The 17,913-nt window shown below is 48.3% G+C and overlaps 1 protein-coding gene and 1 non-coding gene across 2 annotated transcripts in view; both read right to left on the bottom strand.

The window, feature by feature from the left end:
* The window catches only part of LOC147105051 (phosphatidylinositol 4-phosphate 3-kinase C2 domain-containing subunit beta-like), a 166,572-nt gene that overhangs the window by 22,274 nt on the left and 126,385 nt on the right, over positions 1–17,913 (bottom strand). Inside the window, exons 19-23 of the mRNA XM_086011098.1 lie at positions 11,481–11,661; positions 8,911–9,018; positions 5,953–6,045; positions 2,643–2,772; positions 885–1,021 (exon numbers count right to left, since the gene is read on the bottom strand). Coding sequence (XP_085867224.1) covers positions 885–1,021; positions 2,643–2,772; positions 5,953–6,045; positions 8,911–9,018; positions 11,481–11,661 — 649 coding nt within the window. The remainder of the gene's footprint in view (positions 1–884; positions 1,022–2,642; positions 2,773–5,952; positions 6,046–8,910; positions 9,019–11,480; positions 11,662–17,913) is intronic.
* On the bottom strand, positions 16,979–17,087 carry LOC147105052 (U6 spliceosomal RNA). The gene has a single exon (XR_015081777.1). It is a non-coding gene; the product is annotated as a U6 spliceosomal RNA (small nuclear RNA).

Raw genomic sequence — 17,913 nt, 5'->3', positions numbered from 1 at the left:
CCGAATCACACAGTACAGACGGCCATTCGGCCCGTCGTGCCTATGCTGGAACAGAATACAAACATAACAAAGGTTCCATCGAGACAGGACATTGCATAATCTGGGTGGAGGGGTTTCCACAACAACCAACACCCAAAACCATTCAGCTTGGGTAGCCCTACCTTATGACATCTCTAAATCTGTCCAATGTAGGATCAATGCAAATGACCCGATGGATTCATGAAAATTACCAATGGTATATTTGGCATTACCATGCTGGAAATGTAGGCCGAGAGCTACCTGTAACTCCGGACACGGCCAAACAGGAGTGGTGGGTGAGGAGCTTTTCCACAGGGAGGGAGCGAGTTACCATTTGCCTTTTTATAGGTTTTTTAGTGCTCATCAACATGAGGGATGAAGGGAAATGGAACCCTCTCCATTTCAGGTACGAGTCTCAACATTAAGCACTGCCAGCTAGCTGCGGAGTAGAGCTCCCTCAATGCTTCAACAATGTAGCTACACCCCAATCGTAGAAGAGCACCACCAGTGTGGATTTTTCCATTTTCCCCACCAACCATCCTTAGAACTATCTGACTGGCATTGCCAAAATAGGAACAGTTTTGTGCTGGAGTCTCGCGGAACTGCACTGAAAATCATTTGATTCAAGATCCCTACAGAGAGCAGATAGAGGAGAACTCTGTCCTATTAAGCCGGGCTGGATTTAAATTCAAGCCTTAGAGCTCAAAGGCCTGTGTCTAACCCACTGTACGACCCAGTACCCCCGCTCACGGTTGTTTACAAGGCAGCACACAGCAGTTTGCTTTTTAAACCTGCCGGACAGAAGTCAAATAGAAGGAAAGGGGCAGATCCAAAGGAAGGACAAGAAACAGGCATCTTCTCTTCACCTTTTCGTACTCCTCCTCATTTGGGTTGTGTTTCTGCAGCCATTCTGCCAGTGGATGGTCTTTGAAAGATCCAGTTACTCCGTGCTCCACCTGGATTTTCCGCAAGGTCTCTGCATTTGGAATCATCTCCACCATGCCTGTAAAATATGATCAGTGGTGGTTGAGTGGGCCGGGCACCACACGCACTTTATGCTGCATCACTGGAACAACGCACACAGCAGGTGGCATGGTGGCTGCTCATTAACCTGCTAAACTCCAGCAAGAACTGCTGAAATCAGTATATTGCAACACTTCCATAGATTGGTCTTCTGTTACATTTCAATTCTATGTCAGCCTTCTTGCCGTACCTGCATTTATATCTATATCCAGTTTGTCCGAATCTCAAAAGGCAGATGTTGAGGAAGTTCTTGGGCCCACTGAGTCATACGGTCCAGGGAGTTCCCAGGTTTAATTCCTGCTTTATGCTGAGTTAGTGGATCTCAACCAGAAAAGCAGCAGGAATAGGACAATTGAAAGAAAGGCTTGCATTTATATAGCGCCTTTCCCTTACTGCCCGCCGGAAATTCAGTTTGAGCGCCCCAAGAGGGACGCAGGGCGCTGCTCGAGGCGCCCCGCGACCCTCTTGGGGCGCTCAAACTGAATATCGCAGCGCAACGTGCCACACGCTGCAGCACGGCGCGCTGCGGTACTGCAGGCCTTCCTCCCCTTCTTAAGGGGCAGGGGCCTGCACCAGCGCGATGACCGATCGCGAGTGCCGGCAAAAGAGCCCGGCACCGAGAAGTGCCGGGCTCTCGGAAAACAGCCGGCACTGCCCGGGGGCGGGGGGATCAGGAGGCCGGGGACGGCGGCGCGGAGGTGGTGCTGGCAGGCGGCCACCGAAAAAAATGGCCGCCCCGCACCGCCACCTTAATTTGCGCCACTACCGCCACAGGTAGGCCCCGTGAACCGGTCGCGATTTGCGACCGGCGTTACAGTGGGGGGCGCGACCAAATATCGCGATCGGGGCGCTGCGCACACCGATGACGTCATCGGTGGCGGCGCAGCACTACAGGCTAACGCCGCCATTAGCGTTCCACTAAATATCGCGGGAGGCGCGGCCAGTGGCGCTAAAGCCACTGAGTGCCCTCTTTAGGCGCTAACTGGTGGCGCAGCCCACCGAATTTCTAGGCCACACTGTCCAGGCTTAGACTTAAGACTGGTCACTTGGTTGAGGTATCAGAGGGCTGCTGACAGACCAACTCCATTAGATTCAACGTAAACTCCCATATCTGGCTAGATTTGGAGTTGCGGATTATCCCTAGAGATCGGCCTTTAGGTAGATTTAACATGATGCACAACTGAAATGGAGACAAAGGAATAATTTTAATCTAATTCGCCGGGCGGGTGGAACGCTGGTTTTATACCCCGCCCGATATTACTCTTCATTGACTTCAACGTAGAGTAAAATTGGACAGGGTGTAAAACCAGAGGTGAACCTGATCCCGTCAGCTTCCCAACGGTTGGGTTAGGTTAAAATTGCCCTTAAAGTGTCAGGCGCTTGGTTCAGTAAATATTAACCAGAATCTATAAAGAGCAACAATGAACCAAATCCAGTTTAATGGGGAAAATCACAGCCATTGGGCAGGTGGGCTCACCCAAACCGTTTGGGCGTTGTAGGCGAGAGAGAGAGAGATCAAGTTTCCCCCATCATTCCAGAACCCAACAGCAAATTCCCGATCACATTACTTTCCAAAGAGTGTTGATGAGGTTTGGGATTACCTCGTCCCCATCCCGTTGAGGTGCACTTGAAGAAGATCATGCGCATGTCCAGGCCTTCCTGAATCCAGATCTTGTTCATGATGTGGATCATCTGAAGTGTCAGCATGTCTTGCCGCAAGTCGTCCCCAGTCTGGACAATGATAATACACAACAAAGGTTAAGCAGGTTTATTCACCCCAATTCTTTCTCCCCTCCTCTCCTGAAGGCACTGATTCTTGATGGGATCTAGTTCCATTCATGACAGCACATCTCTGGTATCTCGCCCAAGCAGTCATTTATTGCATCTGAGCCTAGATGGGGAGCATTTGCAGGCTGCTTGCCTCAGAGTCCAATCCATACTCTCACCTAATATTCCTTTATTTTCCTCCTCTCCAAAAAGGTGATTGATACTGGGGTGCAGTTTTCACAGGTGCTGACAGTCTTCACAGGTGCTGGCAGTCAGCATTACCTTCATTGCTTCACATCTCTGCATCTAGACAGTGAGTGTTGGCAGGCTGTCCAACTATGGGAGGGAGTTCCAGAGCTTAGGGCCTAGGCAGCTGAAGGCAAGGCCACTGATGGTTGAGCGATTATAATCAGGGATGCTCAAGAGGACAGAATCTGAGGAGCGCAGATATCTCGGGGTGTTGTGGGGCTGAAGGAGATTACAGAGATAGGGAGGGGCGAGGCCATGGAGGGATTTTGAAATCGAGGCACTGCTTAACCGGGAGCCAATGAAGGTCAGCGAGCACAGGGGTGATGGGTGAACGGAACTTGGTGTGAGTTAGGACACGGGCAGCCAAGTCTTGGATGACCTCAAGTTTACATAGGGTAGAATGTGGGTGGTCAGCCAGGAGTGCATTGGAATAATCAAGTCTAGAGGTAACAAAGGCATGGATGAGGGTTTCAGTAGCTGATATGCTGAGGCAGGGGTGGAGACGGGCGATGTTACGGAGGTGGGAATAGGCGGTCTTAGTTATGCCGCGGATATGTGGTTGGAAGTTCATTTCAGGGTCAAATATGACACCAAGGTTGCGAACAGTTTGGTTCAGCCTCAGACAGATGCTAGGGAGAGGGACGGAGTCGGTAACTAGGGAACGGAGTTTGTGGCGGGGACCGAAGACAATGGCTTCGGTCTTCCCAATATTTAATTGGAGAAAATTTCTGCTCACCCAGCACTGGATGTCAGACAAGCAGTGTGTCAATTTAGAGACCGTGGAGGGGTCGAGAGGATTACATAGAATTTACAGCACAGAAACAGGCCATTCGGCCCAACTGGTCTATGCCGGCGTTTACGCTCCACACGAGCCTCCACCCACCCCTCTTCATCTAACCCTATCAGCATATCCTTCTATTCCTTTCTCCCTCATGTACATATCTGGCTTCCCCTTAAATGCGTCGACGCTATTCGCCTCAACTACTCCTTGGATTGGCTACAACCTTTAATATCATTACTGATGGGCACAGAGGGAGGTTGGCCTTGGCTCTACTGTTAGAAATGAGCCTTTGTTAATTGTTTAACCCGGTCTTTGGATTTGATGACTTTTCTCAGTCTACATTTTCATATATTCCTGTGAAGTCCCAAGCGCTAATGCAAAAACTGAAAAACCTCTTAAGAACAGGAAAAGGCCATCAGGTGCAACCAGCCCGTCTGCTCTGCTCTCCGAGGTTGACCTCACCGACCCACTTTCTCACTGTGTCTGTCAATGCTTTCCCGCTCCAAAATCTCTCTTAATAGCCTGAATTTTCTGGGGCCTGTGACCGCGCACGCTGCCGTTCGTGCCCCGCAAGTTCTGGGTTTCTGCGTACGATGCGCATGCGCGAAGTGGTGGTGAGGTAGAGCTGGGTACTGTCAGCGTACATGTGGAAACTGACGCCGTGTTTTCGGATGGTGCCGCCAAGGGGCAGCATGTAGATGAGAAATAGGAGGGGGCCAAGGATATACCTTAACAAAAATCCATCAATCTCAGATTTAAAATTAACAATTGATCGAGCATCAACTGCCGTTTGCTGAAGAGAGTTCCAAACTTCTACCACCCTTTGTGTGTGGAAGTGCTTCCTAACTTCACTCCCGAAAGGTCTGGCTCTAATTATTAGATTAGGCCCCTTAGCCCTAGACTCCCCAACCAGCGGAAATAGTTTCTCTCTATCTACCCTATCAGTTCCCCTTAATATCTTGAAAACTTCGATCAGATCACCCCTTAACCTTCTAAGTTCCAGAGAATACAACCCTAGTTTGTGTAATCTCGCCTCGTAATTTAACCCCTTGGTGTCCAGGTATCATTCTGGTAAACCTACGCTGCACTCCCTCCAAGGCCAATATACCCTTCCGAAGATGCGGTGCCCAGAACTGCTCTCAGTACTCCAGATATGGCCCAACCAGGGTTTTGTATAGCTGCAGTATGGCTTCTACCGCTTTGTATTCTAGTCCTCTAGATAGAAAGGCCAGCATTCCATTAGCCTTTTTGATTTTTTTTGGCCTCTATGTCCAAGGGTGCAGGAGCCAATTGCTGCACTTCCAATGGAGAGCGGCTAATTCACATTGGGATTGAATTAGTCTAATTTCAAGCTGTACACTGAGACACTTCTTCGACAGTCTCTGGTAAAGAGACATATTTGTTACAAGAACCCTTTCTGGCACATTAACCAGTCGCTGACTGACTTGATTGTGTTTCTGGGATCTAGCCCAATGCCCTGAGACAGACTATTATCGTGCAGAATACAAGAGCAAAAGAAGTGATCCCTACCCTTACGTTCACCATTACGTTCTGAAGTCATTAGACGCACGGAAACGCAGTCCTGACTTAACACAGCAGGTCCACAGAAACCCACTGTACTGACCACCTCTGTGGCTGCTGGTCAAACACTCAAAAACCAAACCAACCCATCCTGTTTATCGTCCCATCCTCAGTGAGTGACGCATTAGATTTGTTCCCCTTTCATCCGTGCGGGCTCCATACACCATGCTGAATGGCAGGCACAGTGTGAGGAACTGCTTCCTGGCATCTGCCAGTGCCATTCTTCAGCTGTCCGAGGAGGTGTGTCATGAGTGGTCTGAGATGACTGGCCTTACAATCATCCTTTCACTTGCTAACCCTCCCGCCCGCGCGCGCCCCCGCCTCCATTCAATGGTACAACTGAGACGGGCAAATCTCCAGGTGAGGAGTTGTGAGTACAAATTCACATCGTGCCACTCTGTGCCAAGTAAATCATTCAAAGTCAATCAGTGCCAAAGAAATCATCCCCTTTGGCCACATGACCCACATCCCAATTAACTGGTGCACATTCTATCTCAATGTTCCGAAATTTATTCCAAAGTAGATAAACTTACCTTAACAATGACGTTAATGTTATCCCCCAAAGGGTCTGCGTTGATGAAGGAGATCTTCAAAGGCACTGCATTGGAATTGAAGAATGAGCAAGCCTGCGGGTGCAGAAACCAAAGAGTCACCACTTGCCTTATGCTTCTACCCACCTTTCTTCCCATCCTCCAAAACATTTGCCACTCGGTTCGGTGCAATTCTTCTGAGTTGGGGAGACAGCCAGCCAGAGACGGGGCTGCTTCCACGGACAATGTCAATTAAGTTTCACGGTCAACCCCCTTAGAGTTAAGGCAAAGCGGTGCAGGACCCTCCTTTCACCACCACCTGCGGATAGAGGATCATTTCCACAACAACTCAGACCCCCGGCGCATGTGGCAAGGCATCCAGTCCATCACTGACTACAAGGGCAAAAACACCAGCCCCCCGGTTAGCGATGCCTCCCTTCTGGAGGAGCTTAACAACTTCTACGCTCGCTTCGACAGGGACAACAGGGAGCCGGCTACCAAAGCCTTGCCACCCCCGGAAGACCAGGTGCTTACTCTGTCGACCTCCGACGTAAGGGGTGTTCTACGCGGAGTGAACACACGAAAGGCTGCTGGACCGGATAGCATCCCTGGACGGGTACTCAAGGAATGTACTGATCAGCTGGCTGATGTCTTCACCGCCATCTTCAATCTGTCATTGGCCCAGGCAGTAGTCCCTACATGCTTCAAGACCGCTACCATTATTCCTGTGCCAAAACAAACGGCTGTGACGTGCCTGAACGATTATCGACCTGTCGCACTCACACCCATCGTAATGAAGTGTTTCGAGAGACTGGTCCTGGCTCACATCAAAGCCAGTGTTCCCGCCTCTCTTGACCAACACCAGTTTGCCTATCGGAGGATGCAATCACAACTGCTCTACACTCGGCACTGAATCACTTAGATGGTAAAGAGACCTACATCAGAATGCTGTTCATAGACTACAGCTCAGCATTCAACACTATCGTCCCCAACAAGCTGGCCACCAAACTCCAAACTCTTGGCCTGAACACTTCCCTCTGCAACTGGACCCTGGACTTCCTAACAAACAGACCCCAGTCTGTCAAATTAGGTAACCACACCTCCCCCCCCCCCCCCGACCCTGAACAAGGATGTGTGCTGAGCCCCCTCCTCTACTCCCTCTTCACCCACGACTGTGTGGCTGTTCATGGTTCCAACACCATCATCAAGTTTGCGGATGATACCACGGTAGTAGGCCAGATCACCAACAACGATGAGTCAGCCTACAGGGAGGAGGTCCAGCATCTCGTGAAGTGGTGCGCTGATAACAACCTGGCCCTGAACATCAAGAAAACCAAAGAAATCATTGTGGACTTCAGGAAGTCTAAAGGCAGAAGTCATACCCCCATCCACATCAATGGGGCTGTGGTGGAAAGGGTGGACAGCTTTAAGTTCCTCGGAGTCCACATCACGGAAGACCTCTCCTGGTTCCTCAATACCTCCTCTCTGGTGAAGAAGGCCCAGCAGCGCCTATATTTCCTATGGAGGCTGAAGGGATGTAACCTGTCACCCCTGATCCTCTCTAACTTTTACCGCTGCACAATAGAGAGCATCCTGACAAACTGTATCACAGTATGGTATGGCAGCTGTAGCTACTATGACCGGAAAGCCCTGCAGCGGGTAGTCAAAACTGCCCAACGCATTACCAGCACCCGGCTACCGACCATAGAGCACATATACCAGAAACGTTGTTTACGAAGGTCACGGTCCATCATCAAAGGCCCTACCCACCCCAGCCACAGTCTGTTCGCCCTCCTGCCATCTGGGAGACGCTACAGATGCATTCGCACCCGTACGACCAGATTTAGGAACAGCTTCTTTCCCAGGGCTGTCATCCTACTGAACTCCACAAATAAACTCTAAAGCCTGCACATCTGCCAATGCACTTTATTATGGTTATGTTTATGTTAATGTATTACAAGCCAAATGTATGTTGAATGTTTAAATGTCTTAATCTAAATGTACACTCTCGGGAGCCGCAAGCCTACATTTCGTTGTACTGCACTTGTGCACTAACAATGACAATAAAAGTTGATTTGATTTGATTTTGATTTGATTTGACTCCAACATGTCTAAGCCCTGGAGTCAGTGATTCATGCTGGGATGCAGATCACGGGCGCTGGCAGCCCTCTGGTATCCCCCCCCCCCCGTCAAATGGTTATGCATCATGCGTGAGTGTTGGCAGACTATTTGACCATGAGAGGCATCACAGTCAATCGGATGATGCCCAATATCCACACAAATGTACTTCTTGGCAGGATTCACTGCATAACGACCTAGGAGCCTGAACCCAGTCCAATGTCCCAACTCTAAGCCTAAGGTACCGAGAACAACTGCCGTGCCCCTGTCCTGCTTATAACCTCATTGAGATCAACAAGTTCAGCACAGACGTTTTACAGTCTGAATGGCTCAGTACAATTCTCTAAGCTGCTCCAGGTCAAACCCTTTACAGCTCCAGTAATTCTGCGCAAAAAGGCTGGGTTGTGTTGAGGCCTCCATGGCTATTGAGAGGATAATGCCATAAGAAGCTACTGTATGTGCAAACAACAGTGGCTTATTGTGGCATTATCTTAACAGGCCTCATGACGGACCAGCCTTTTACATAGAATTACTGGAGCCGTGAAGGTTCTGGCCTGGAGCAGCTTGGAGTCGATGAAGTTTGGACATATACTTAAAAAGGGCTCTGGGGAAAGAGCAGGGGAGTGGGACTAACTGGAGAGCTCGTCCAGAGAGCTGGCACAGGCACGGTGGGCCGAATAACCTCCTTCTGCTCTGTATGATTCTATAATGTCAAATTCCTATTAACCACGGATTCCTAGGAAGCTTAGGAAACATGAATAAGAAAAACACCAGAAGAGGCTTAAAAAAAAAAAGACCATATGGAAAATGCAAACTTAAATAAATTTACAGAACGTAACATACCCTTGGATTGACTCCTTTGGCTAAAAGACTTGGGTTTAAAGGCAAGCAACAGTGATCCTGAGCGGTAAAGAATTGCTGCACTTCCTCCATGTTTTCACGTAGTACAGTCTGTAACAGAAAGAAATAAAGATCAACCAACTGTCCTCAGAATTTCTGTTTGTTAAATCTCAGACAGCACACAGCACTTTATACCAGTCAGAATACAAAACACTCGTATTCCCCAAGGGCCTCCTCCCCCTCGATTACTGATCGTGTCAGCAGATACGTTCATGATATTCCGACAGAGGAGCAATAGCCAGCAGGACCAAGATGCTTCACTGAGCAAGAGGACTGTGAACGACCCAAGTCTTATCAGAGAATCCTAATGCAATTTAGGGATCTGAAATGATGGCCTCCTCATTCCCGGCCAAGGAAAACTCGCTTCAGCTGGGAGCAATCTTATTAAAGCACCACAACAGCAAGGGAGTTTGAGGAGTCAGCTCAAACTTGGGTTTCTGCCAATGACAACATCCAAGGACAAGAGGAGGTAGTATTGCAGCTTTGGTGAAATTTCACCATACATGGAGCTGCACAAACCCGTCGTGTACTGACTGAATGTGAGGCCAGTGCTGCACAAACCCGTCGTGTACTGACTGAACGTGAGGCCAGTGCTGCACAAACCCGTCGTGTACTGACTGAACGTGAGGCCAGTGCTGCACAAACCCGTCGTGTACTGACTGAACGTGAGGCCAGTGCTGCACAAACCCGTCGTGTACTGACTGAACGTGAGGCCAGTGCTGCACAAACCCATCGTGTACTGACTGAACGTGAGGCCAGTGCTGCACAAACCCGTCGTGTACTGACTGAACGTGAGGCCAGTGCTGCACAAACCCGTCGTGTACTGACTGAATGGGAGGCCAGTGCTGCACAAACCCGTCGTGTACTGACTGAACGTGAGGCCAGTGCTGCACAAACCCGTCGTGTACTGACTGAACGTGAGGCCAGTGCTGCACAAACCCGTCGTGTACTGACTGAACGGGAGGCCAGTGCTGCACAAACCCGTCGTGTACTGACTGAACGTGAGGCCAGTGCTGCACAAACCCGTCGTGTACTGACTGAACGTGAGGCCAGTGCTGCACAAACCCTTCACGTACTGACTGAACGTGAGGCCAGTGCTGCACAAACCCGTCGTGTACTGACTGAATGGGAGGCCAGTGCTGCACAAACCCGTCGTGTACTGACTGAACGTGAGGCCAGTGCTGCACAAACCCGTCGTGTACTGACTGAACGTGAGGCCAGTGCTGCACAAACCCGTCGTGTACTGACTGAACGGGAGGCCAGTGCTGCACAAACCCGTCGTGTACTGACTGAACGGGAGGCCAGTGCTGCACAAACCCTTCATGTACTGACCGAATGCAAGGTCTGTGCTCTATAAACTCTTCGGGGAAAAATTCGGTTGCTTTGGGCCTCCCGTTTAGCGCACCCCAGGGCGCCGCTAATGCCTCCTACGAAATTCAGCGGGAGGTTAGCAGCGGCGGTAGCTGGGCCCCGCGGTGCTGCGCCTCTGGCGATGATGTCATTGCTGTACGCAGCGCCCCGGCCGCAAACTTGGCTCGCGGCCCCCTGACCTACCGCCGGACGCTATGTCCGATAGGGTCAGAGTGGTGTTTCAGCGGCCGCGCAAATTAAAGGGCAGGTGCCGGGCGGCCATTTTTTTTTGGGCCTGTCGAGTGCCGGGCTCTTTTGCCGGCACCCCGCTCCCTGGCGGTCCAGCAGAGCCCCGGTACGTGCTGCGCTAGGCCCCTCCCCTTTAATCAGGGGCGGGAGGCCTGCAGCACGGTGGCATAGTGGTTAGCACTGTTGCCTCACAGCGCCAGGGACCCGGGTTCGAATCCGGCCTCGGGTGACTGTCTGTGTGGAGTTTGCACATTCTCCCCGTGTTTGCGTGGGTTTTCTCTGGGTGCTCCGGTTTCCTCCCACAGTCCAAAGATGTGCAGGTTAGGTTGATTGGCTATGATAAATTGACCCTTAGTGTTAGGGGGATTACATACGTGGGGTTATGGGGATAGGGTGGGATATGTGTTGGTGTAGGGGTTACGGGGATCGGGTGGGATATGTGTCGGTGCAGGCTCGATGGGCCGAAATGGCCTCTATCTGCACTGTGGGGTTTCTGTGATTCTGTACCGCAGTGCTACGTGCTGACGCCCGTGGCGCCGCTGCACGCAGCGCTGTGATATTCAATGGGCGCGCCCCAAGAGGGAGGGGGAGCGTTTCCAGTAGCACCTCGCCTCCTGCTTGGGGCACTACCATTCAATTTCGGGCGCGGGGGGCGCTAACTTTTTCGGGGCGCTAAAAGTAGCGCCCTGGTGAAGTTAGCGCCTCAAAGGAGGCGCAAGCCAATTTTTCCCCCTTCGTGTATTGAACTGACGCGAGATCAGTGCTGTATAGACCCTTCATATACTGGCCTGGTTTGAGGTAGTTTCTGGGCAAACCCTTCATGTACTGACCTGGCGTGAGGTCGGTGCTGCACAAGCCCTTCATATAGTGACCTGGTGTGAGGTCAGTGCTCTACAAAGCCTTCATGTACTGACCTGGCGTGACGATGGAGCGGTGTCTCTGACTTTCTGCGCTATTTTAGCCAGGATTTGAAGTAGTTTGGTCTGTTTGTCAAACTCCTCCCTCAAACCCTTTCCTGCACAGCACAGCAAGGCCCCAAGAAGGTGCTGGTATCGGGCACTGAAGTGAGAATCATTTAACGCGTCCTTCAGTAACCTGGGAATTAAAAAAAATAAAAAGCTTAAAGCTATTCGAGGAGACAGTTGATAATATTACAAACACGATGACGTAAGAAAACTACGAGGCACTTGGTCTGAGTATTAAACAAGGCTTTAATCAACTGTTTTTCAACATGGAGATCTAGTTGTGTCCTTCACTAGTTCCTGTTAAAGAATGTCCTGCATAAGCTGGGCCCATGCCCGAGTATTTATACTCTCCATGGACAGCGCCACCAGCAGGCTGCCCAGTATTATTACACAAGTCATTTCCACATGAATGACAAGATTCATGTCACACGACATTAAGATTACACTGAGACAGGGAAGTGAGATGAGAAGACAAAGGGTTCGTAATGTCAAACAGACTGTTTACATATCCCAATTGAAGAATTGCTGCTCCATTAATTGCAGCCCCGTATACAGTGCTTCAATGTCTGAGGTCATAGAGTCATAACGGCACAGAAGGAGGCCATTCGGCCCACGTGCTGCATCTTGGAACAGCAGGAACAGTTTCCCCACCTCTACCCAATTCTTCGCCACAATTAGGTCATTGGGCAAGAGGCAAAATGCACACTAATAATGCATGAGAGGAGGTCATGGAAGAGCAACTAATAGATATATCTTTCCATATGACATCTGCATGCACTTCCTGCCTACAAAATGTCACTTCCTGCTGTCATGTCTTTCCGCACACTTCTGTCAGCTTTTTCCATTATAAATTCTTATCTCCACATTTATCATGGCAACTATCTATGTAAACTTGTCATAGGAACAGGAGGAGGCCACTGAGCCCCTCGACCCGGTTTCGACATTCAATGAGATCATGGCTGATCTGTGACCTAACTCCATATACCTGCCGTTGCCCCATATCCCTTAATATCATTGGTTAACCGAAATCTATCAATCTCAGATTTTAAATTAACAATTGATCTAGCATCAACTGCCGTTTGCGGAAGAGAGTTCCAAACTTCTACCACCCTTTGTGTGTAGAAGTGTTTCCTAACTTCACTCCTGAAAGGTCTGGCCCTAATTTTTAGACTATGCCCCCTAGTCCTAGAATCCCCAACCAGTAGAAATAGTTTCTCTCTATCTACCCTATCTGTTCCCCTTAATATCTTGAAAAATTCGATCAAATCACCCCTTAACCTTCTAAATTCTAGGGAATGCAACCCTAGTTTGTGTAATCTCTCCTTGCAATTTAACTCTTGGAGTCCAGGTATCATTCTGGTAAACCTACGCTGCACTCCCTCCAAGGCCAATATATCCTTCCTAAGGTGTGGTGCCCAGGACTGCTCACAGTGCTCCAGGTGTGATCTAACCAGGGCTTTGTATTGTTGTAGCATAACCTCTACCCACTTGTAGCCACATTGTAATGATGGATTTCCACCCGCAGTGCTCCTGTAGCAGCTCAGTTTCGCTTCTCCCAGCTCCCGAGCCTCCTTGCGCCGTGGAGAAACTCCCAATCTCCAACCAGCTTATTTCTCCGTTTCCCCAAATTGCCATAAACGTTGTTATTGAATTATAAGCAATATATAACATCAAAATAGAATATAAAATAACGGAGCTTATGACTTCAAAATGGTGACTGATCCAATTATCTCCCACTCTCCAGCCCTGCTTCACCTGAATATTACACTTGGTCTCGATTCCCCGTGTCCAACACCTCTTGAGATTGACTCGTGTATAGAATCAGGCAGCACAGTAGGAGGCCATTCAGTCCGCCGTGCCTGTGCCAGCTCTTTGAAAGAGCTATCCAATTAGTCCCACTCCTCCGCACCTTCCCCCATCCCCCTGCAAATTTTCCTTTTCAATATATATCCGATTTCAGATCATAACAACTTGCTGTATAAAATAAATTCTCATTTCCCCCCCCCCCCTTCCCCTTGATTTTTTGCCAATTATCTTAAACCTGTTTCCTCTGCTCTCTGTTCATAAAGGGTAAGAGGATAAATCAGACTGTGAGCCACCCCAGGTAACACTTGCACACCTCCTAGTGGGCAACACAAGAACAGCACAGACCGTAACACCTGATACCTCCTCAATTAGTGACGGGGGGGGGGGATGTACGTGTATGTCAGAAAAAGAACATACAAAATTTTAAGTGGTAAATTATTGACAGGTCGATTCATTCTTTCAGGCCTCTGCAGTATGTTTTTTTCTCATTTACTAATTCATATTTTAGTAATCTTGGCGTACAGTAAACAGTCCCGGTCTCCATATTATAAAAAAGATAGAGAGGGACTGGATAAGGTGCAAAAAAGACTTACTAGAATGATGCCAGAACTGAGAGGTTATACCTATCAGGAAAGATTGAACAGGCTGGGGCTCTTTCCTGAGGGGTGACCTGATAGTGGTCTGTAAGATTATGAAAGGGTTTGGTAGCGCAGAAGTAGAGAAGATGTTTCCGTGGAGACCAGAACTAGGGGCCATAAATATAAGATAGTCACTAATAAATCCAATAGGGAATTCAGGAGAAACTTCTTTACCCAGAGTGTGGTTAGAATGTGGAACTCGCTACCACAGGGAGTGGTTGAGGCAAATAGCATCGATTCATTTAAGGGGAAGCTAGATAAACACACGAGGGAGAAAGCAATAGTTGAATAAGTTGATGGGGTTTGATGTAGAGGGGTGGGAGGAAGCTTGTGTGGAGTATAAACACTGGCATGGACCTGTTGAGCCAAATGGCCTGTTTCTGTGCTGTAAATACTAGGTACAGGTCAACTATCCCTTATCTGCAATTCCGAAATTCGAAAAGCTCTGAAAACCGATTTTTTTTTCGTAAAGCGTCACTCGTGTGCACGACGTGACCTGAGTGGCGCCAAACATGACCCGACGCAGCCGATGCTTGACCCACGCAGGTGTGAGGCGTCAGTTGTGTCTCAGCGCTGTCACACGTGCGTCTGCTGCTCTCTGATATTTTTTGTTATTTTGTGATTTGTGAAAATGTCAAAAAGAGCTGCAGATACCCCTATGGGTAACAGTGAGAAGAAGAAAAGGAAGCATCTCTCATTATCGATATCGCAGAAAGTGGAGTTATTGCAGAATGTTTTCCTTACAAATAAACTGTACTAGAGTATTTATGGTCTATATTTATCCCACTATTTAATTTACCAAATTATTACTGTACAAATAAACTGTAATACTATTTATAGTCTTTATTTATCCCACTCAGTGTGAATATTCATAAGGTTCGCTGCAGAAATATTAATGGGTTTGCTTATGGGGTGCTGCCCAGACCCCCGCTAGGGTGTTGCCCGTAATACCATTCTGAAATCTGAAAAATTCCGAAACACATCTGGTCCTCGGATAAGGGATAGTGCACCTGTAATACTAATGAAATAATCCTTCATATTCCTCGTCAAGGATCATTCTTACCAGTAGAGCGAACACGCGAACACACACACACGCGAACACACGAACGCACACACGAACGAACGCACGCACGAACGCACGCACACCTCTGCTCTGTTCAACTGTGGGCCCAACTGAGAGACGTCAAAGTAGGAATATCGGAGGGTGAATAAGGTCCCACCTTGAATTCTGTATCAGCACCGAATCTCTTCTGACCTCTATCCAACAAGGGACCAGTTCTCAGAAGCCATTTTTCTCCCAATTTAACTGGCCTGGCTTCACCCTCCCTTAAATCAGAAGGTAAGCTGCTTTCTGCTGAGCTACGAGGACAGGGTCTCTTTTTACTGGATATCCTAGTTTAGAATGTTGTGCGTGAGAAATCAGTAACTCATTGTGCCAGAAACACAGGTGCACAAAGTCTTTCCACTCTAGGGCACAGGCACCACCTAGTTTTCCTTGATTTTTGATGTATCTTTGCATGTCCGGTCTTGCATGGGATTTGTGTATAGTCAGCTGCTAGATTATTACCGAGGAGTGTTACTGTGGGGTAACAAACCGAGGGTCAGGGGAAGCGAGAACATGTAGAACACACCCCCTGCTGACGCTCAGCATCTCTGCGTTCAGAGCTCACAGTCTGTCAGCTCTGCTGATTGCTGACAGTAAGTTACAGCAGCTCCAGCTCTCTAGTGTTGTTTGTGTATCAGGCCACACAGACTTTTCACCAATGTGACTCTCTGTTTATTCTGTGGGTGGATGCGTCATGATGTCAGCACTGTGATTAACAGGGGAAGGGTGGGAACTGCCCGTCGGTACATTTAACATTCGCGACTGCAAGCGCTGGATTCTTAGTCACACTCTTATTAGCAACAGTCAGCATTGGAAGTCCAGCTTTCCCAGGGCTGTCACCTCAACGTAGTCAATCCACAGGAGCTGTGCAACAATACCAGCTTTTGCAGCAGCTGCAACAGCAACTTGTATTTATATAGCACCTTTAATATAATAAAACATCCCAAGGCGCTTCACAGGAGCGATTATCAAACAATATTTGACACCGAGCCACATAAGGAGAAATTAGGGCAGATGGATGGTCATAGAGGTAGGTTTTAAGGAGCGTCTTAAAGGAGGAAAGAGAGGTAGAGAGGTTTAGGGAGGGAATTCCAGAGCTTAGGGCCTTGGCAGCTGAAGGCGCGGCCACCGATGGTGGAGCGATTAAAATCGGAGATGCTCAAGAGGCCAAAATTGGAGGTGCGCAGAGTTCTCGGAGATTGGTAGGGCTGGAGGAGATTATAAAGATAGAGAGGGGAGAGTCCATAGAGGGTGACATAAATCGTGCCATTCATGTAGAAATGACTTATGAAATATACTGGACGGCCTGTTGGTGGCGCTGTCCAGGGAGAGTATAAATACTCGGGCACGGGCCCAGCTTGCTCAGGGGCATTTTGTAAACAGGAACTAGTGAAGGGTAACTAGACTTCCATGTTGTGAAACAGTCGATTAAAGCCTTGTTTAATACTCTGACCAAGTGCCTAGTAGTTTTCGTACGTCAGAGGGGTTTGAAAACAAGGATGAGAATTATAATATCGAGGCATTACTTAACCAGGAGCCAACGTAGGTCAGCAAGCACAGGGGTGATGGGTGAACGGGACTTGGTGCGAGTTAGGAGATGGGCAGCAGAGTTTTGGATGACCTCAAGTTTACCTGCAGAAGACTACAAGGGTCTGGCTCAGTTGACCATGCTCTGGGTTAGGTGGTTTATGGGTTCAAGTCCATTAACAGGGTCTAAGCTTATAATCTAGGCCTTCACTCCAATGCAGCACTGAGCGAGTGTCACATTTCACGGTCCCTTCTGCTTGTTTAAGATTCTATGCTGCTATTTCAAGAACAGCAGGGAGTTCTCTTGGTGTCTTGGCCAAACGTAACCAAGAAACAAATTAACTATTCATCCATCTTATTTTTTTTATTTTTTAAAAAGGGAACGTTTCACGAATTTGCATGTTGTCCTTGCGCAGGGGCCGTGCTAATCTACTCTATCGTTCCTAACTTGCTGTCTATTGGATGCTGCTGGTGCAGAATGGCTGCCATGTTTACCTATATAACAACAGTCATTGCACATCAAAAAGTAATTCATTGTCTGACGCATTTTGAGATGTTTTGATGCGATAAAGAAAGAAATAAGAAAGACTTGCATTTATATAGCACCTTTAATGAACTCAGGACATCCCAAAGCACTTTACATTACAACAGTGACTACACTTCAAAAGTACTTCATTGGCTGTAAAGCGCTTTGAGACATCACAAGGTCGTGAAAGGCGCTATATAAATGCACGTCTTTCTTTTTTCTTTACAGCCAATGAAGTACTTTTTGAAGTGTGGTTACTGTTGTAACGTACGAAACATGGCAGCCAATTTGCGCACAGCAAGCTCCCACAAACAGGAATGAGATGATGAGCAGACAGGCTGTTTTTAGTGACATTGGTTGAGGGATAAATTTTGGCCAGGACACCGAGGAGAACGCCCCTGGTCTCCTTCGAACAGTGCTGTGGGATCTTTTACATCCACTGGAGGAGGCAGACGGGGCCTCGGTTTAACATTTCACGAGATGCTATGTAAATGCAAGCACTATAATAAAAATTATCAAAGAATCTGAGTACACACTGCAGTCCACATGCAGTAGGAATAGCTCCAAACAGCACTTTGCACTAGACTCTCGACACAGCTATGTGTTATACTGGAGTTTGACTTTATTTAAGTTTATTAAGCAGGCGCGAGTCCTGCTTTTTCTAACAGGAACTCAGCAATCCAGTCTTGTGATTTAAAATAATAAAAACTCCTAAACTGGCACCATTTCTGTACATTTTATTAGATGCATCATCAATTTTATCCCTCCCACTGTCAGCAC

This window comes from Somniosus microcephalus, chromosome 18, assembly GCF_052327205.1.
Source record: "Somniosus microcephalus isolate GS21.2 chromosome 18, FLI_Smic_1.0, whole genome shotgun sequence".
Taxonomy (NCBI): Eukaryota; Metazoa; Chordata; class Chondrichthyes; order Squaliformes; family Somniosidae; genus Somniosus; species Somniosus microcephalus.
The sequence above is the reverse complement of the archived record's forward strand: the minus strand, read 5'-3'. Positions and strand labels throughout refer to the sequence as shown.